General features: G+C 38.3%; 1 protein-coding gene across 1 annotated transcript in view; it reads right to left on the reverse strand.

The window, feature by feature from the left end:
- Positions 1 to 18,939, reverse strand: part of cspg4.S (chondroitin sulfate proteoglycan 4 S homeolog) — a 56,400-nt gene extending 37,461 nt beyond the window's left edge. Inside the window, exons 1-2 of the mRNA XM_041587763.1 lie at positions 18,818 to 18,939; positions 17,968 to 18,086 (exon numbers count right to left, since the gene is read on the reverse strand). Of these exons, the coding sequence (XP_041443697.1) occupies positions 17,968 to 18,086; positions 18,818 to 18,939 (241 nt within the window). The remainder of the gene's footprint in view (positions 1 to 17,967; positions 18,087 to 18,817) is intronic.
- Positions 18,940 to 22,842: the final 3,903 nt, after the last annotated feature.

Below are 22,842 nucleotides of genomic sequence, written 5' to 3' on the forward strand. Positions count from 1 at the left end.
ACCCCTATTCCAAGAGTATGCAATTCTACTTATGTCTGTATATTATCATAAGCCATACATTTTTCATGACAGAACAATCAACATAGAGGACAAAGTGCAAAAAAACATATGTAGGTTCTGTGTCCCCATAGTCACCACAGTCCCCCACCTCCATCAAGCGATCCCTATATTATGTGCCTACAACTCAAACCATGCTGCTGTGCTCAAGTATGTGTTCACTGTACCCACTAGGTTTATGGTGTTCATGGACCAAAACTGGGCTGTGCATAGTAATTGTGCTGCTGTGCCTGACATTAGCCAGATGTGCAAGGGACAAAGTGGATAGCCAGGTAGGTTTTATTCACAGCTGAAAGTTTAAAAATAATAATAGAGACAATAATTATTGCTTAAAAAATAACGCCACCCTGTTATATAAGTTTATGGGGGGGTGAAACAATGGGGGGCGTTATGATAAGGTCACTGGCACTAGCCAGAATGTTAGTAAAGCATAAATAAAAGTACATTATTTTAGTTTATGGCAAATCATGGATGCACCTAGCACTGCAGAGTCATTAGTGTTGGGTAAGTTCAATGCCCCTACATAAAATATTATTCCTGGTTGGTCAGCACTCCTGCGAATATAATGCAGCCATCTCTTCCTACTGTACCCACCATTTGTCTCACTTACTACCTATCTTGGGGGAGAATAATATTTAAAGTGCTGAAGGCATTTGCCAGTTTCTTGGTTGCCATAAAGACAGATGTATATGTGTCTCTGGGATACTCAACATTACCAGAGGATCAATAGGGCCCCAAATCGCTTCCATGCCTCCAACCTCATTTTAAATGATCCACTTCCACCTGAATTGCTCAGAAAGAAATGCTATACAAACCAATCATTGTTCCTAAAATCCCCAGATAGCCAGTAGCCAGTATAATTTATCTGTAATACTTTGTACATGATCAAGCTGGGGTGCTTTAATTTGTGTAAGTCACCAAAACTATATATGCATTTAAAAAGCATTGCATCTAAAGTATGTATACATTCAGACAAGGCATTCTCTGTACAGTGAACTCATCAGTGAATAAATATATTCATTGTGAATACACAGAGCTATTGCATTAGAGGTCAGACCTACAGACAGTGGGACTGTGCATTTGTAGTGCTGATGGCTAATGTATTTGTTGCAAACATACATAAATACCCTGACAAATCTTTTAGTGAAGTAACAGTGAACTTGTACAGAGACTGCAAAAGCATGCAGAACACTACAAAGGCAATTTTTTCTGGTATTTCTTTGGCTCATTACAGATTTCCCTTACCCTCATGCATGCACATATTGAGGGCATTTCTAATCAGGGTTGACTACCAATGGTTTTGCACAGTATATGAATAAAGAGTATGGTACAAAACTCAATAAGACCCACAATACTAGTGGAGAAACAGTAATAATGTATCTTCAATATATCTTGGTAGAAGAGGTAAGCTTACCAATATTCTTGGGCCCTAATATGAATTTGCTGTGGGGCCCAGTAACAGCTAGTGATGCCACTGGTAAAAAGGTATGGAGAGAGAAATGAAGAAGTGGAAGTAGGGAATTATTAATGAAGGAAGATAGTGACAGTGGTAGATTTAGGGATGAGAATGAAAGGAAGACATGGGAAGGATATATAAAGAATACAGAGAGTAGTGAATAACCCTGTATTTTATGGTTGGGATGCATACTATGCAAGCAGATATGCAGTCATGTAACATTTGGGACCTAGTCCCCAAAATGGGTTGGGACAGAATTGTCTTGAAACCCCAGGCCCACTCACAATACCACCATCCCCCACTCTGTATATGCTTGTGAGCTTCCAAAGGCCATACAACTGCAGGGACCCATTTACAGTATCCACTGTATGCTAGTTATGATACTAATGATATTGTTGCCTTCCGCTTGTTTGAGCCAGCTCAAATGAGAGAAACAGCAGAAAATAGACAGAAGCTGTGGCTTCATCTCACTTCTTCATCTGCCAATGTACCATACACTGACCAATACGGTGAAAGAAATATATGGAAGCTCAATCAATGAACTCACCAATTTCCATAATACATGTTTATCTCACAGCATCTTTGGACAACCATATATAGCCATCTTTATTATTAGACAGAAATGGGAGAACTGTATAAGCAATGCAGAGAAGTGGGATGGGTGTATAAGAGGTGAAAGATTTGGTGAATTATAAATAGATAAAAACGGGAAAGCTGTATACGGAATACAGATAAACTGAGAGTTGTTTAAGGAATATAGAGAAATGGGAGAGCTGTATGAGAAATACAGAGAAAAATGAGATCTGTATGAGGAATACAGAGAACTGGGAGAGCTGTATGGCGAATACAGATTAATGGGAGATCTGTATGAGAAATACAGAGGAAAAGGAGAGCTATATGAGCAATACAGAGTAATTCACCAGCGTTACCTCCCGCAGGGGCATCACCGATTTACTAATGGGCACAGGCGTCAATTCGCTAGCGAAAAAAATAGCCGCTAGCGCTCATTCGCACTCAATAGCCAGGCAAAAATTCACTCTAGTGAATGGACATTACTCTGCAAATTCACTAAAAGGCGGATTTTACTGACCGTTACCTCTTTCGCCAGACTTGCCTTCTCCAGCTCAGACCAGATGAAGTGCACTGGAGTGCCTAGCTCTTTCTCAATCTTTTGTTACTTACATCATATTCTTTAGTGGAAAAAACATCAAAGTTCAAAAAACACTGGCGTCTTTTCCTTTTTTCAGAGTGATTGCCTGCAAAAGTCTGGTTTCCCCCATACATTTTCTAATATATGGAACATTAACTACCGGTATACAGTGGGCTCATGTGTAGGGCATTATAACAACTCTATTTGCTTTATTAAGGTTCCCTGGACTTGGGTAATTAACAGTGGAAATGTAATTTATTTGCTACAACATATAACATAAAGACGTCCATTCAACTTTAAATTTCTCTTGTGTTTGAGATCCAAATAAAACATGTTTTAGCACGATTACAATAGTGTGTGCCATCCTACTTCTTTACCATATGAAATAAGGGAACCAAGTCAAGCAGCAAGGTTTCTGGATAGAGCACCACAAACATACAGCCATAGTCTTTTAAACTATTGTATGCTATAACATAACATTTAAATTTCCCGCCGTATGCAAATGAACCTGAGCGCAAGGTTTCTAGCAAATTTGCACTAGGCAGAAATGAACGCTAGCACATCTTCGTTTTGAATTGCTCGCATTAGCGAAGAAACGCTAGCGAAAAGTTGCCAGCGTTCATCGCCAGCGACGACACATTTCAGTGAATTACCGTTGTCTGAGCTAATTTTCGCCTGCGGAAGTGTTGCGATGGGTGTGAATCGGTTGCTGGCGACTTTTCACTGGTTAGTGAATCTGCCCCATACAGAGAAATGAAAGAGCTGTATGAGGAACAACAGAGAAATGGGAGAGCTGTATGAGGAATACAGAGAAATGGGAGATCTGTTTGAGGAATGCTGAGAAATGGGAGAGCTGTATGAGGAACAACAGAGAAATGGGAGAGCTGTATGAGGAATACAGAGAAATGGGAGAGCTGTATGAGGAATACAGAGAAATGGGAGATCTGTTTGAGGAACAACAGAGAAATGGGAGAGCTGTATGAGGAATACAGAGAAATGGGAGAGCTGTATGAGGAATACAGAGAAATGGGAGAGCTTTATAAGGAATAGAAAGAAAAGGGAGAGCTATATAAGGAAATACAGAGAAATGGGAGAGCAGTGTAAGGGATAGAGGGCAATGTGAGAGCTGTATAAGAAATACAGAATAGTGAATTCAGTTCTAACAAACTTGTGATATGTGATACTTATTTTCAGGCCAGAGCCTTATATAATGCTGTAGTGCAGCAGACAGGTTCATTCCAAATACCCCCCTTTATGATTTGTATTTGGCCCTTGGGCCTCCAGATGGGCAGCCTTATCATAAAGAATTTGTAAGAGAAAGCCAAATTATAGAGAGTAATAAAAGAGATGCCAGTAAAACACAGACTTAGAATGCAGATTACGCCTTCTGCCATCCTTATCCAAGGTGCTGGTAGTAAATAACAGGGCAATTAACTAAGGATATTAATTTTATCTCAGGCTCTGGTTCTGTTCCCCCCTGTCATAAATCTGCTTCATTCTCACACATCCTTTCTCTCTAGTTAAACCTACACAGTAATGCACTCTTCCCTAGGGTGTCTCTGATTAATGTTTTGGGGTATTTTTAGCCTAGATATAAAACATGAGAAAGGATATAGTTATGTACACAGACCAGGGAGAAGGAAATAGAATAGAAGTAATATGTGAATGTGATGCAATGAGGGGAAAGATATCAGAAGGGTAAGAAAAGGTGTCACCCTCATTTTACTCTCATTTTCTGTGTTCCTATTTAATGCTCCTCTGCAACATTCCACCCATCAATTATTCCCTTTTATACCATATGCGCCATCTCTTCTCTCTCTCTTCCAAATTCTTTACTGCGTCTAATTAAACAGCTTCCCATCTTAATCACACCACAGAGCCATCCCCTGAGGAATAAATGGGGGTAGAGAATAAAATAAAATTAAAGAGAATTTGGGTTCAAAAAACATGAAAAGGTAGGAGTGGTGGAAGACAAAGAAATAAGGACAGAGAGGTGGGTTGATGGCTTGAAGAAAGAAGTTTTTAGTAAAGAAGTAACACACAGTAATGACAATGAGGATAGCAGCTCACAGTTGTGGGTTGTGTCCTCATTACATACCTATAGCCCACACAGAGCGCAAATTGCACACAACTGCTACCAATTAATAGCCACAAATATTCTACAAACAGCATCCAGTTGCTCCCACTGAACACCCACCCACACAGCCATGTGTAATGTATATACTGTAGATACAGTTTGTGTTTCACTACAATCTTTAGGGGCTTATATTCCCTTACATCCTCCAATATCAATGCATATTGGGGGATTTCTGAAGTGTCTGACAGTATGGCAGAGGTTATAGGTCTATTTTTCCATTGCATGTGTGTATAGATAGAGTTGTTTCTGTGTGTATGTCTGTATGTATTTACAGTCTCTGCACCCTGCCTTGTGTAATCGTGTTCCCTATTCACATGCTGCAAATTTCTTCAGTAATCTCAGAGTTTCTGTCCAGGTCAGTCCCACGAACTGGGACCAAAAACCACACAGGAAGTGTTTTAATACTCAAAGGATGCACAAGTAAACTGATTTATAAATACTGAAAATATGCAAAACAAAAAGTAACCATTCATTAGCACATTACTCTTTAAAAAGCCACATTGCTACAAGAAAGATCACATATAAGGACACTATGGGCCTCTTTTACTGTGGCAGCGGTGCCTATATTGTTGCAAACCGTACATTTCAGTTACAGTATGTACTGAAATGCAGCAAACTGTGTCAAATGAGATCATTCACTGTACTGTCATGAAGACAGCCAGCCTGGTGGGGTAAGTAACCTCCAATGGTTAACCAGTGGTCCACACATGTCCCTCTGTAAATCATAATTTTTTAAAAATCTGTTTGGTTGTATCAACATACTGTATACTCCTCATACTATTTCTTCTCTTCTAAAACATGTAATTCTTCAGAACCGTGGGAACTGCCCCCAGTCCTATAGCAAGCACATTTGCATCAACTATTGTAACGACAGACAGATTCAGGTGACACAGGAAAGAACACTGTTTATGTGGACAGCAGTACACACACTAGAAATTTCCAAAGAAGAAAAAAGTAAGTTGTTGTGATATGGCTTTCTTCATAATATTGACTTTTGTTCAGTTATAGTTGGGCTGACTTGGATTTTAGTATAAATTCCAACCACTATCTTCTATTCCAACCACTATCTTCTATTCCAACCACTATCTTCTATTGGGTGCTTGTTCCATCTATGCTAGCATATACAATATAATTACAAATGAATGTTTCCGTATCAATCCAGCTAATAAACACACACACACACACATACACGTATATATATAATTTGTATTATAAATAATAGGCATAAAATAAATACTATAATAATATAATAGTAAATTACCCCCAGAAATTAGGTGTGGCAGTGCAAGTGCAGGGTCTCCTTTTTCTACTTCCACCATTAGACAGGGACATACTTTATTTAGGAGGTGCTTAAGAGGGGTCTGTGAACTTCTTTTGCCAAAGATACTTCCATATAACAATGCCCAAGCTGAACAACTGATCTATGGTTGCAATTATACTACATGTAATCTTATATCTATAGCTTTCTGGGACAAATTATTTCAGTTTGAACAAAGGAATTTACTTTTATCGGGTCAGGTGGTGTTATTCAACTTTTACATCTTTATATAATATTCCATGTCCAAGTTACATACTGTAGTTATACAGTTAATTCAGGTTAAAAAGAGACACCTACTCTGCTTCAAATGAAAGTTCTTTTCTTCTAGTCTAAAGGGGTGGCCTCTGGTACGGTGATCCTCTTTATGGAGAAAAAAGGTCCCCTGCTATTTGTCTATAATGTCCTCTAATGTACTTGTAAAGTGTCAACATGTCCCCTCTCTTTTATAGAGAAAAAATCCCCAGACTTGACAGTCTACCTTCATAATTTAAGTCTTCAATTCCTGTAACCAGTTAAGTTGCACTTCTCTGTATATTGCATAGGTGTCCTGTTTTAACCATGAGATATTGCTATAATAATTGAGGTAGCATTAGTGTTAAAAGAAATCATACAGAATGTGCACCTGCACTCTACTGTACCTGTGCTTAGTACAGTGGGATACTATTGTTAGTAGGTTTGATGATATATCTCTGTACCTAGAGAGTTGGTTATGTGGAAATATTCTGAAAGCTATACACATATGGGCCTGTTGGACTAACCCTACCAACGAACAGCATCAAACCGTGTCCTGCCTTGATTTATACGTTTATTGGAGGTCTGGAAAGATGATAAGGAATGTTCTGGCAAGAAAATCTGAAAGACCTAAGCAAGACAAGGCAAAACTGTAATTAGGACTCCTTGCACTCTCTCACTCTCTTTTTACTTGTTTGTATTTGTGTATCAAACTTTCTGATCAATTCTGTATGACTTTGGCCATGTTGCTTCAGTTTTCTGTGACTCTGGCACCAAATATAGAACAGGCCAAGAAAGCCAGAACTGCCACTCTCCAGTTTATCATTCAGAGATATTGTGTAACTAAGAGTGCTAGCAAAATGTTCTATGATCAGCATATTTTCTGACAGATGAAAATAATTTCCAGGGACAATTTGTTGCTGGGCCATCGTACTGTTCTAGTTATTCTAAAAAGGGGCATGATATGCTGCACACATTACATATTAATTAGAAGTCCTTTCTAATAACTATGGCTTAGAAAATATGAATAAGTCAAGTACTCGTTTCAGTCCATAAGACCACTGAAATGGATCAAAACTTTGAGAAGCATATTACTAGAGCATTACTACACACATTTCTCCAGTCACCAGATACTCATATTAATATACATTGGCCACCTACAATAAAACTGCTTAAAAAACACAAAGCCTATTTTACAGTGCCCATGAGAGAACGCAGTCACTCTCTTCACTGTGAAGGTATGGAGGGGTGTGTGTGTATGGATGCTGGGTTTTCATTTGGAGGGGTTAAACTTGATGGACGGTGTCTTTTTTCAACCCGATTTAACTATATAACTATGTAACTAATAGAGCTGAATTACCAGTTAAAAAAAAAAAAAGAACTATTAATTTTACTATTGGTAGATATCTCTCATGGAAGAAAAAACTACTTGCCAAATGTATGTTTCTTTGAAAGCAACAGGCAAGCTTAAAGTGATGGAACTAAATCATAGCCTTTGCCCATGAACACTGTCTCTGGATATATCTTTTTTTTTTGTACTCAAGAAGCTGCCAACTCCTAGTTCTAGCTGTTGGGAGTGTGTTCTGAATGCCTCACCTCTCCATTAAGTGTTGGTCTCTCCATGAGTGTTCTGAATTCCTCAACTCTCCATTGAGTGTTCTTGAACACACCTGCACTCCCTTCCATAGATATTTTGGATATTGCCTGTCATCACTTGAGCAGAAGATAACCACAAACTCATTTCTAGTCTGAAAACCACCTGTAAAAGTTCATGGGTGGTGGGAGGTTTCAGGCATTGCACTGCAAACAGCATTATTGCAGAGGAGATTGCACCTGGTGTGATAGCCCAGCACAGCCTGTCCAGTCTTCAGCCCTACAGACTTAGTTCAACAATGAAAAGCCATGGGCTAGTCAACCATATTTAATATCAATAATGTGGCTTGACAAGCCGGTTTTGTGTTAGGCCCTAATAGCACTAAAGATAGCCTTGACCAGGGTGAAAAGCTTTGTGGAGGTAGCATTTAGTGGGAATAAGAAGAGAAAGCAAAATAAGAGAAAACAGAGATCATAGTCAAAACCAGTTCTTACATCAATATCTCCTTAACATGGCACAGCCACATTGCAGAACCAAAGCCCACTGTTTAAGTTCAGTTTGTATTATTTTTTGCATCAGAAGTATATAATTAAAAAGTACTAACAGCCTGTACAGTGAGATTGATGTAAGTATGGAATATACATACTGTATACAATATTAGAAACTGTGAAATGTGAATCATATAGTAAATAAAGTACCCCCCCCCCATTGTAAAGTATAAGGATATTATAAGTCACTAAGGAGTTCCATGACCCTATTAAAACACAAGGCTGAAGTTCATGGAACTCCTAGTTTACTTTTAATATCCTCATATTTTCCAACAAGGGGTACTTTATTTATTGTATAACAAAAAAGAGCAAGCACTTGCAAAGCAAACACCAATCTTCCAGGCAGACTTGTCAAATCATAAGTAGTTTTATTCCCGTACATAAGGATATAGCCTTACGCGTTTCATATCACTCAGATACTTAATCATAGGCCATGATTAAGCATCTGAGTGATCTGAAACGCATAAGGCTGTATCCTTGTGTACTGGAATAAAACTACTTATGATTTGACGAGTCTGCCTGGAAGATTGGTGTTTGCTTTGCAAGTGCTTGCTTTTTCTTTATACGGTGGTCCGCTCCCTAAGCTGAGGGTTCAGGGCAGTACACCTGGACCTTATAACTGGTGAGTTTTATTGAAAAATATTACTACTATTAACAAGTATTTGTGTATATATATATATATATATATCAATAACTACTTTTTTTAAAGACTAGAAAAAGAGAAATACTGAGGGGCACATTTACTGTGGGTCGAATATTGAAGGTTAATTAACCCTCGATATTCGACCATCAAAGTAAAATCCTTCGACTTCGAATTTACCGCATTTAGTTCGATCAAACGATCGAAGGAAAAATCGTTCGATCTAACGATTTAATCCTTCGAATCGAACGATTCGAAGGGTTTTAATCCATCGATCGAACGATTTTTCTTCGATCAGAAATTGCTAGGAAAGCTTATGGGGAAGGTCCCCATAGGCTAACATTGGTGCTCGGTAGGTTTTAGGTGGCAAAGTAGGTAGTCGAAGTTTTTTAAAAAAGACCATACTTCGACTATCGAATAGTCGAATAGTCGAACGATTTTTAGTTCGATTCGAAGTCGTAGTTGAAGGTCGAAGTAGCAAAAAAAAAACATCGAAATTCTAAGTATTTTTCATTCTAATCCTTTACTCGAGCTAAGTAAATGTGCCCCTGAGTGTCAATCTACCAATGTATTAAAAAAAAATAATGCATGCCCTGAAAACAAACACCAGCACACAAAACGAATACTAATAATCAAAACTAAAAGCAAAATCTATCTGGTTGCTTGCTGCATGTGACAAGAACCAGATGGGGCACATCATTTTATTTTATAGGTTAAAAGGAGTATCCACTCCATTACTTTTCTATTTCCCAGTATTGTACATTCCAGCCCATTATGGATATCAATAAGCCAAAGACTTTTCTTTATGCCATTACTTTTGCATTTATCTACAGCTGAGTGTCAGAATCAGTGGATTCCAAAACTGCTCGCAGGCTCCCTCCAACATAATATTTCTAGATAACTACAATGTACCACAGGCGGATAAGTATGTAGAACAAGTGAGTCACCCAAACAATTGGCAACTGGCTTAAAAAGTGTTTTTCTAATTTCCTGTGTGTTTTGCCCCATAGGAAAGAAAACATATTTTAAGAACAGTCCATACCTGTCCATTTACTAATCTAGATGTGCCACTAGAAGACTATCCAGGGATCAGGTAATACTAGGGGCCTAAACATAAATGTAAGAACAGCTGGCTTTTGAGATATGCCAGGTGTATGGCTAGATAAAATTATGGCACTATATGCATAAGGTTACCTTTTTGGAAAAAAATACCGGCATTCTTTTATTTTTAATCTTTCTTCCCTATTTATAACATTGGTATCAAGATTATTTTACCAGCCAGGTTTGTGTCCTTTCTTTTATTATGCAAGGCTACCATCAGGAACCCACCATATCCAATGGGGGAAGCATGCTTGTGTTAAATTTGGGGGGGGGCTTGTGCCATACTGGATTTATTGATGAACCTCTTGATGTTACCCCTGGGTTATAGTAAGAGGTTATTCATTTTCACAAAAGAGCTAACAAAAAGCTTGACCAAATCTGAGCACTAATGTGTCTATTAAAATGTGAGTACAATTTACATATTGCATCACCTGTGAACAATGATGCAGAATAGTGATGTGCGGATTGGGTTTTTCCCGACACGCACCCGCCTGAATCCTGTCCTCCCTCCACCTGCGCCCGCCCGCATCTATAAAAGAAGAACCCTGAAGTTGGAAGCTGGCACTGCGAAGAGGAGTGCGAAGTCAACCCGCCATCCGCGAAGAGGAGTGCGAAGTCGGCCCGAGCCCACTAGACCCGCAGGTAAATCCGCGGGTATTACGCCAGCCCGCACATCACTAATGCAGAACCCTTCTTTCAAGGAAGCGGGGAGTGATAGAAGAATGGCTATCTCTGTCCATTGCTGCAAAATATGCTGCCTTCAAAAACGCCCCTTAGATGATAATGTTATTTACATGATCTTGTAATGTGTCCCAGATGCTTCTAAAATAGTTGAAGGGAAACTATAAAAAGAAAACCAGTACATTAGCTCTCACCAGCACAGCTCTCTACATTTATGTGAGTTCATATTTGTGTATTTTTGCCTGGTTGAACAGCACTATGGAGAATAGGTGCAAGGATAATAATATCAATCAGTTGTAACAGAGAAAGACTCTGAGTGAGATAGCTGTGCATCTCAAAGAAAGAGGAGCGGGGGAGCTAACCTGTGATTTACTGACTCTTAAACTCGCAGCAGGAAGGAGGAAATGAATGAGAGAGAACTGCAAGGCTCAAGCTCGAATACAAGAACTAAAAATACCTCACCTGTCTAGAACTTACAAAAACCTATCTGAGATGAAAGCATAGAACAATAGTAACTTGCATGAAACACTCTATAAGCACAGTTTGATATCATAGTGGATGAATTTCAGAAATAAAATAAGAGGCTTTGAGTCAGATGCAGAGCAGACAATTGTCTCAGTGAGACAACCAGAGCTAATTGTCAATTTTCTCCAACAACATATATTGTTCACATTCATCTTCTTATAGAAGGGAGAGGAGGAGGACATGTGAGTGATAAGTATGTAAAGCAAGATACTTTAAGGCAATAAGATTAGAGTAGAAAATAACCAATCATGCAGGGGCGTAACTATAGAGGAAGCAGACCCTGCGGTTACAGGGGGGCCCAGGAGTGTAGGGGGCCCAGTGAGACCCTAATTAATTAGCAATTTTAATATATCTTGGTAAAATAGGCCAACTTATAAATATTTTGGGGCCCTAAATTGAATTTTCTATGGGGCCCAGTAACAACTAGTTACGCCACTGCAATCATGTTAGAGAAGCTGAAGACACACGGAGCTACAAGTAGCAACTACTTGTTTTGGCTAAGAAATGCCGAAAAATACCTTGTCGTAGACTAGTGATACCCAACCAGTAGCTCGTGAGCAACATGTTGCTCTCCAACCTCTTGGATGTTGCTATCGGGGTCCTCAAAGCAGGTGCTTATTTTTGAATTCCGGCCTTGAAAGTAAGTTTTAATTGAATAAAAACTAATTATAGTCCCAAGTAGAGCCTCCTGTAGGCTACCAGTCCACAGCCAATCACAGCCCTTATTTGGCACCCAAGGGACATTTCCATGCTTGTGTTGCTCCCCAACTCTTTTTACATTTGAATGTGGCTCATGGGTTAAAAAAGGTTGGGGACCCCTGCCGTAGACAATAGTGATAATTGCCTTTGTTAAAACACAAGAGGAGGCTCATTTATCAAAGGTCGAATTTCAAATTCATGTGAATTTTTTTCAATTCGAATATACTAACAATGCGACTGGGAGGTTATTTAAGAAAAAATATGAATGTCTAATGTTCGATCGAAAGGGTTCCACCAGAATATTCAAATCGTATTGGATTCATACAAATCGAGTTTTCCTCCGAAAAAAACCTCTAATGTCAGGAAGGCTATTAACATCTCCACATGGTTCAACAGACCTCTGCTGTTGACTTGTACGTGAACTCGGCAGGTTTTAGGTGGCGAATATTCGAATTAGGACTGTTTCTATGGTCGAGGTGTGATAAATCTCACATTCGAATTTGCATTTGAATAGGGGGATTAGAATTTGAATGTGTGAGGGTAGGACTACACGGACATTTTCGGCGCGATACGATGCGCTGTGACAAAAAGCCCACATCAAATTGCATGCAACGGAAATAAGGTACATGAATGCATTGTTGGATGAAGTTGCAGCGTTGATCCGATGCGGCAGGACTGTCGGATGCAGACGCTGACAGTCGTGTCGCGCCGGATCAACGCTGCGACTTCATCTGACATTTCTATCTCTTACCTGATTTCTATCGCATGTGATTTGACGCCGGCATTTTGTTGCAGCGCGTCGGATCGCGATGAAAATGTCCGTGTAGTCCTACCCTGACTTTTAAACTCGAAAATTCAAATTGACCCTTGATAAATCTGCCCCGTTATGTCTTAGCAAAGCCAATTAACATTGTTGTCTATATTTTGTAGCCGTGACAAGTAGCTGCTACTAGTAGCTCTGTGTGTCTTGAACCTTTAAGGTTCAGAAGGTACCTCTGAGCCTATAGAACTGTGTCTGAAAAGCTTGCTTTCTATGGAGCAGGAGTCTCTGAACTTTGGCATTGCAGTAATATTCAAGAAGTTTTTTTCTAGGTGAAGATTCTGGGGGTTTAAGTTAAGAAAAAGTTTAAGAAGGTGAGGATATCTGCTACAGAGGGAGGGCCTGTTGGCAGAGAGAGAAGATTTAAACATAACATTAAAGGAGGCTCATACAGTGAAACAGGTGTGTATTGTATACAGTGAAGTGTGTAAAATATAATAACATGACATACACAGAAAGTGATATATAGCTGTGTATCATATATGGAGAAGAGGGTAACTTACAGTTGTACATAATACACAAAGCTGTGCATCATATACAGAAAGATGGGTAAGTTATAGCTGTGGATCATATTCAAAGAAAATAATACTATAAGGCATGTAACTTTAACAGAATGGAGAGGAACAGTGCACCATTTAAACTGTATAGAAAAGTGTAAGTTATTACCCTGAATCTTATACAGTGAAGGTTATAGCTGTGCATCTTATACAGGGAGAAGTTTCAGGTACAAGTGTGCATTTCATACAGAGAGGAAAAGTGTGTAAGTTAATGATGGGCATCTTTACACACAAAGAATAAGAGTGAAAGTTAGACGAGTGCATTGTATACAGAAAGAAACATATGAAAAAAATGAAAGTTATGCATGTGGTTCTTATACAGAGAGGGAATAAATGAAAGTTATAGCTGTGCATAATGTACAAGAAGCAGAGTTATAAGATATTCTTGTGCATGTTGTGCAGAAAAGGTGACAAGTATAAGGTATCATAATGCATTGCAGAAAGTGTAAGATATAGCTGTGCATCTTATTAAAACAGAAGTGTGATATTTACCCTTTAAAAAAGTGTATAACATTCAGAAGTACATCTACAAAGCTAGGAACCCATCAACCCCTATATACAAAGGAAAATACTAAGCATTAAAGTTTGCAGAAACACTGCCTGTATTCTTGCATTATCAAAGCACCCATTTCTCGTGTGGCCCCATAGTTTGCCATTACCTCCAGTTCCCATATCCCACAGGACTCCCGCTAGAAATAGCAGCAGTAACCCTTGTCTTCTTCCAGCCATCGCACAGCTACTGCTCACTGCAGCCACAGAGTCAGTGTGTAAGGGACTCACATTACAGTTAGCGTCCCACCCTGTCCGATTAACTCTTACATTGCAGGCAGCACATGAATGATTACTCTTGTACTAGCTAATGGCCATGTGACATTATATCATATATATATATATATATATAGTAACAAAAAAACCGCACTCACAGGACTTCAAAAGAAAGCCGCAAAGGCTGTGATTTATTGATCCGACGTTTCGGCTACAACTACAACGACGTTTCTTCCTGAGGACGGCTAGAGTTGTAGCCGAAACGTCGGATCAATAAATCACAGCCTTTGCGGCTTTCTTTTGAAGTCCTGTGAGTGCGGTTTTTTTGTTACTACAGTATATTATACTATTTGTTTACCAGCACCTGGGCAGTTACTTACAAGGAAGGTGTGCACCTCTTTGGACTTTCTATATATATATATATATATATATATATATATATATATATATAGATATATATATAAATCATGTAGTGTAACTAGTAATTCACAGTCCTATATACATAGAGTACTATAAGGCACAGTAGACCCCCCCCCGTGTCCTACTCCTGTATATAACTTTAACATTGATATAAGGTGACTTGCACACAATCAAGGAAATAACTTCAGAATCAAATTTGTTTTCTTGTTTCTGGATCTTGGCCCAGTGTCTTGGCACACAAAGTTTTTTCATTGTTTTTTCATTGTTTTATAGTTACACCGTTTATAGATTATAGATTATTTCTGGATGTACTTGTATAACTGTGTATATATGTTGAGAGGCACCTGTGCTGTGTTTGCATGTAGCCATCAGATATCTGTTTATATTGTTTTAATGTAAATTGGAAAAGTAGTGTTGTTTCAACAATTTTGGCAACTTTACTTAATTAGAGATAGCTTAATTTGCTTAATTAAATAGACGTGAGGGGCCATTTACTTACTGAGCCACAGTGTAGAAAGTGCAAAATAGAAATATGGAGATGACCTGTGAACGTGTAAATTTTGCTTAACCTTGTGCTAATAAGGGACACATGAACTTTCATTAAAACATACCTTGCCTTTTCTGGTTTTTTTGATACACTGCTATTTTATTTGTTCTTTAAACTGATTCTGTCATTGGAAAACTTGGACAACAATTTTTTTATATTTAATTTTTAAATCTGACATATGGATAAACATGTTGTTCATTTTCAAGGTGCCCTCACTCATGTGGCTCTGATAATTCAGTCACTCCTTACTGCTGCACTGCAAGTTTGAGTTATATCACCCCCCTAACCTTCTGTCCAGCTGCCAATCAATATAACAATGGAAGGATAACTGCTTCCTGACACCTGTATTGCTAAAAATGCTCTCAAAGTAATGATAGATATGAGAATTGCATTCAACAGTAAAAATCCCATTGTGACTTCTCCAGTTACATTGAGTAGGAGAAAAAATAGCTTATCTAAGAGCAGTTCCATTATGAAGTGCTGGCTCGTTCTGAAAGTTCAGGATCAGGCAAAATGACCTGATATGGCTGCCTACACACCAATATTACAACTAAAACAAAATATATATTTATTGGTACAAGAATAAAATGTAAATGGTACAATTAATTATTTGCAATGTACACACTGTCATTTAGTCATAATAATCAGAATGACAGAATCCCTTTAAATTGAATTTTATTACATGTATTTGACTTACTCATTCATTTGTATATGCTACAATTTCAACTATCAGTCATCAGCCATCTTGTATGTTGTTATCATCAGCAACTTGTATGCATGTTAATCCAGATAGTAACTGTATTTTTAATGACAATGTTAGATTTATCACATCTCAACCATGGAAACAGTTCTAATTCGTATATTTGCCACCTAAAACCTGCTGAATTAATTTACAAGTCAATGGCAGAGGTCCATTTGAGTCAGCCTTCCTGATATTCCATTTTTTTTTGGAGGAAATTTTTATTCGAATTTCGTTCGTATTCAATTGAATACGAAAGGAATTTTCAGATTGTTCCCATTGGATCGAATCTTAGGCATTCAAATTTTTTCATAACCTCCCATTCGAGTAATGAGTACATCATAAATCTGCCCATAAGTGTTAAATATTTATGCAGCAGTGATAAGGCACTAAAAACTTGTATGGGCTTTAAAGGAGAACTAAAGTAATACCTACAAGTTGCTGCCCAGTTATTGGTATGAATATCCTCTCCTGGAAAGCATTTTTACTTTTTAGAAACAAGTCTATATTGCACCACAGTGCAAGGGCAGTGGAAAGGCCACCTAGGCCCGGGCCTAGGGCGGCAGGATTTTAGGGGGGCGGCATGCTGCCCAACCACACCCATATTGGTTCAAAAACATTGGGGATGTGATGGAGTTACAATAATTTTTTAAATTCTCATGCACCAATCCCCATTGCTTCGGTCCAGATGATGAAAATTTGCACGAATAAAGGGGAGGGGACAGGGGCGACGAAAGGCAGTGGGCCTAGGGGCGCCCACTATGTAAATCCGGCCCTGTGAGTCACATTGTGGATAAAAAGATGACGGCTGTGACATTGCCTAATGTGTGTCATCTCTAGAAAAGAATATGATTTCAAAAGGGTGAGCATGGCAGGTTTTAAGACCTGTTCGGTTTTTTTCAATAAACAGAAAAGGAGCTGACATCATACAAGTCTGCTTTAGTCAGGTAACACAAATATTATAGTGATGTTTAACTTCCCTTGTCCTTTAAACAGCAAACAACAAACACCAGCTTAAGCAGCAATGAGCTTCTTATGCTCCTGCCCAGGTAGTAGCTTTTATTTGTTTTGTTATGACTCTGATGGAAAATAATGAGGCAGGCAGTTTGAACTGATAGAAAGAGAACCAAACTATTCTGCTTAGGAAAAAAATCAACACTTTCCCTGAAAAATAAATAAATAAAATAGTTCAAAACCTGAGGTCCACAACTCAAGAACCCAGAGGCAAGTGCACTCGAGAACTTATAAATCAGTTGCACAGGGAAAAAACCAAACCCTTGTGATACTTTCAATTCTGTTATGTTTTTAACACTGAGCCTTGCTCTTTTTGAGCCCACTGGGAAGCTATCCCCACTCACTCCTCAATGGGGTTTTTAGCTGCCAATGCTCACAGTCCTAACCTGATTCACACTGCTACTGTACAGTATGCTATAACATACCTCCTAACAATTGAAAAATTAAAAGTGTGCCAAAATGGTCTGCCACGTGCAGTGCTGCAACATTTTTGACCATGCCCACTTGTGGTTCTGCTAACTACCACACATTTTACCAAAACATAACCCAGATAATCCCAGTATAATTACTACAGAAAATGGATAATGATATTAACCTCAGACATGTCAATATTATCACTTGGATAACAGGAATATTAACTCTGGATGCGACAGTATAACACTAAAGAGAATCGATAATAAGCATATTTACCCCAGACGTCACTTAAAAATGGCCAATGAGCACTCCATGAACTCAAGCTATGTCAGACTGATCACTGAAAAATGGCCAATAAGAACTCCAATAACTCCAGACAAGCCAGTTAAATCACTGAAAAGTAGCCAATGAGCACTCCATTAACTCCAGACATGTCAGTAAGATCACTGAAAAATTACCAATAAGCACTCCATTAACTCCAGACATGCCAGTAAAATAAATGTAGAAACGCAGAAATGTATAGACTGAGGCATCACATACACTTGAAGAAGTACCAGATACCAGTACCACAGTTTTCTTCTTTCCTTGGGCTTCCATGCTTCTTGTATCTCTGTCTCTCTCTGCCTGGCTGTGCGTTTCACAGTGGAACACATGGTCATCTTGATTTTTTATTCTAAAGGAGTAGTGAGAAGAGAAAAACAGCAGAAGTAATGCAGGACATTTAAACAATGACAACCTGAAAATTTGGACCATCCCGCTACATGCAGGACAGTTAGGAGGTATGCTATAACAAAGCTAAACCTATACTAGCAAGACCACATACACAACAGAAAAATTTGGGCCCCCTCCTCAAAATGTTGACTGCTCCCCTTCCTGTATGTGTGTGTAAGGAAAAGTGGCACCATACAGCAGACCCCCCGCTGACCAGTCTTGGCCCCCTTTTCCGGGGGCTCCCCTACAGTCATGGGTTCTGCTATACGGTATTTATGCCAATGCCTTAAACTTCCTTATTCACTGGGGTGCTGGGTATAGTTATTTCACTTTTGCATTCTTAAGTGATCCATGATTCCACCAAGCAAGTACTGTAGAAACACAGACTAAACATATTTCATTGTTATTTTAGGTATTATTCTGTCAGAAACTATCTGGAATCGAACTCTGAACTATATACTTACCTGTTCCTGCATTACCTCACTGAGCCACTGGAGATCCTTGGGATTAGATTCTATGCAAATTATTATAGACACTCTAGTTTCCTTATGTGTTTTCTCACCTCCTCCGCCTTCATCAAATGCAGGTGTGTGTAGTTTGCAAATAAGGGGGCTTTATAAGCCTGTTGCAAACCATGCCTAAGTGCTTGATATTTAAGCCTCACAGCCAGATCTAGCTCCTGTTTCTACAGACCTGAGATTTCCTTGCCTGGTTCCCTGTTCCTGCCTTCGTTCCAGATTCCTGCCTTTGTTCCTGAGTCCCTGTCTGGTTCCCTGTTCCTTCTCAGTGCCTGTGTTCTCCACTCCAGTTCCCATTACTTGGTCTCTGTTGGATCTCCTGGTAATTGAACTCGCCTTGTTTACTGGACTACCCTCTGCCATCAGCCTGCCTCTGACCTCGGCCTGCCATATGGACTTATTGTCTTCAGCCTGCCCCCGACCTCGACTTGTCTTTATTGCTGCCTGCCCTTGACCACTGGCCTGGTGTAAGAACTTACATATATTTTTTATCTTTTGTTCATCTGTTATATTGCCATAATTTTCATTATTAAAATATAATTCTTCATAACATGTTTCCGGGCCTATCAAAACCTCAAATACCCGCTGTACCTATGTTATACAGCACCAAGGCTCCTACCTGCCAGCCACTCACCTGTGGTCAGTCCTGACATATTCTAATTAACAGTTATTCGCACATTGCTATGGAAAAAGGGAAAGCAAGATGGTGCCAAAACATGCTTAAATCTTATGTATAGTTTGACTTGCTGTTATTCACATCATGACCTTGTAGGGTCCTGGACAAAAAGCTATTCAGACAGAGAACGTGAAGGCAGATATTTCCAACACAATAGCTAATTTACTTATAATGGCAAGAGGGGCAAAACATGATGAGAATGTTCTCTAAGATTGTGAAAACTAGCTGTTCTGTTTACTCATTTCATTTTAAATATTTTTTATCGACAAAGAATAAATAAAGAATAAACCACCAGAATTAGATAAAGCAAAATAAAGACGCAAGCTCTTGTTACACATCAGTTCATTGTGAGTTATAAAGAATACAGTCAATAGTAATTTAATAATATTAATGGAAACTATGTGAATAAACCATGACTACAGAATGTGTTATTGAATTCAATAATTAGATCCCAAAGAAAAATACGATCTCTATCTTTTACTGCTCAGTATGGAGACCACATTATCATGTATTCTTTCTAAATTTGTCACTACTAAATCTCAATGTGATGCTCTCAAATGGGCAAAGATCATACAGATAGGTGAAAATATCTGATTTCTTGGGTGGGAGGGGTTAAATTTAATATTTGTTGATTGCTCTTCTCACAGCTGCAAAAGGAAGAATTTTGTTGGATTTGGTTTTTTTCCCATGGAAGCTTTATTCATTAAAAGCTTTATTAATATCTGTTGGTAGGTTTAATAAACATATTAGCAGATTTATTTTCAATGAGATATTCAATCTCTAGCCATAAGGAATTTATTGAAGGGCATGACCATTAACAATGTCTGGATTCAAGCTATTTAGTTCAAGGAATTCTATTATGAATAGTATTTGTACTACAAGCTAGAGTTTTGTAGGCTTGATGTACGAGGCGACAGTGCTGTTCCCTCCAAAATTCAGTATCAATTAAATTGTTATATGTTTTCAAAGATGAAATCAAATGTTCACAAAGCTGTTCTGTTCAATTCCACATTTCATTTGCATTTGTGCTTTACAGTTTGGTAACAAGTTTAGGCCACACATATAAAAATATTTCTATTAACAAGAAAAAGAATTCCTTGAAAATGAGTTTAACAGAATAAAAACTCTGCACATAAGAAACTGGAAGGACCAGTACCTTCACAGAAAGCTTTCTGTATGTATATTGCATCAGGGCTGATAAACACTTGCACATATCGTGAATGACATGATGGAGGCATTCCAAACAAATTAGCAATACTGGTTGAATTATAATAAGGAACAACTGGGAAGTTGCTAAGCTGTGCAGAATGTAAGACAAGATTGACTTTTGCTTTTAAGCATTTCCCCTCAAGTTTAATTATTACTTTATCAAAAAGTCATTTGACCTCTTTGTACGAGTGAACAAGATACGTTCTTCTTATAAAAATTCACTTTTTACATTTGAAACTAACAGATTTAAGAAACTCAGTCCCAATTCATTTCAGCCCAATAAGGCACTTACCAGTTGCTATCCAATTCCATTCTTAAACTTATTGTATTGGCAAATAATGAGAGTTTAGACAAAAAGCTTCATCCAGTTCAGCCCATGGCAACTTTCCTAAGAACACAAAGCAGTGTTGCAGCAGGGCAATTCAATTCAAGAGAAGACTCTCCAGATCTGAAATGGATTAATAAAAGATAGGCAAACTTGGCTTTGTGCCTTTTGTTTCAGGACAAATCAAATATTGATAGAACAAGAGAAATTTCTATGGACAAGTAAAAAAAGCAGGTACAGTGTTGACAAGGTACTTTATAACAGAAAAACAGAAAAATCCCAAATTCATTTAGAATCATCAGAATATAGAAAGGAAAGTTGCTTAGCAAAATGCTACTCATCGTTGTTTAGAGCACAAAATAATAAATTACCCATCATACAGTAGCTGGTGTTTACTCTACTACTGACACCTCCCCGCCTTAGGAGTAATCCTGATACTTCATTAATGTTACTATAAGTTCATTAAAGAGGAAAGTACCTGAACTTACACACAGATCAAGTGTGCCAGAAACTTTAAACATTATTTACAGACTTCTGGATTTGTTACAATATGTTGAAGCTTCCTATATCTCTAGTCTATTATTAGTCTTCGATGCAGAAACCTATTCTAAACTGCAGCTCTTCATGGATCTGCAGATCTGCCCATTATCTACACAGATAAAGTAGTAGGCCAACTTGAACAAAGCCCTGACACTCAAGCTCTGGCTAGCTATATATATATATATATATATATATATATATATATATATATATATATATATATATATATATATATATATATATATATATATATACAGTATATACACAGTTAGGTCCATAAATATTTGGACAGACAACTTTCTTTTTCTAATTTTACAATTAATTTACAATTCAGTACATTACCACAATGAATTTTAAATGAAACAACTCAGATGCAGACTTTTCAGCTTTTAATTCAGTGGGTTGAACAAAAAGATTGTATAAAAATGTGAGGAACTAAAGCATTTTTTTTTAAAACACTTCATTTCAGGGGCTCAAAGTTATTGGACATGGGGTTCAAAAGTAATTGGACAATTGACTCAAAGGCTATTTCATGGGCAGGTGTGGGCAAGTCCTTTGTTATGTCTATTAATGAAGCCTGGAGTTGATTGGGGGGTGCTTGTATGTGGAAGATTTTGCTGTAAACAGACAACATGCAGTCAAAGGAGCTCTCCATGCAGGTGAAACAAGCCATTCTTAAGCTGCAAAAACAGAAAAAAAACCATCCAAGAAATTGCTACAATATTAGGAGTGGCAAAATCGACAGTTTGGTACATCCTGAAAAAGAAAGAAATCACTGGTGAACTTAGCAACGCTAAAAGATCTGGACGTCTTCTGAAGACAACAGTGCTGGATGATCGCAGAATCATTTCCATGGTGAAGAGAAACCGATTCACAACAGCCAAACAAGTGAACAACACTCTCAGGAGGTAGGTGTATCGATATCCAAGTCTACCATAAAGAGAAGACTGCATGAAAGTAAATACAGAGGGTGCACTGCAAGGTACAAGCCACTCATAAACATCAAGAATAGAAAGGCTAGATTTTAAAAAAAAACATCTAAAAAAGCCAGCACAGTTCTGGAAAAACATTCTTTGGACAGATGAAACCAAGATCAACCTCTACCAGAATGATGGCAAGAAAAAAGTATGAAAAAAGCTCATGATCCAAAGAATACCACATCATGTATAAAACATGGCGGAGGCAGTGTGATGGCTTGGGCATGCATGGCTGCCAGTGGCACTGGGACACTAGTGTTTATCTGTGATGTGACACAGGACAGAAGCAGCCAAAAGAATTCTGAGTAGTGATGGCCGAATTTGCGAATTTTGACGCTGGCGTCCGTTTTTTATCTACGCCAACGGAAATTTTTTTTGACACCGGCAAATTTTTCGGGCGAATTTCACGGGCGTTTTGCGAATTTATTTATGGTGGCGAATCACGCAAATTCGCCGCAAATTCGCGCCTGGCA

Source organism: Xenopus laevis, chromosome 3S, assembly GCF_017654675.1.
Source record: "Xenopus laevis strain J_2021 chromosome 3S, Xenopus_laevis_v10.1, whole genome shotgun sequence".
Lineage (NCBI taxonomy): Eukaryota > Metazoa > Chordata > Amphibia > Anura > Pipidae > Xenopus > Xenopus laevis.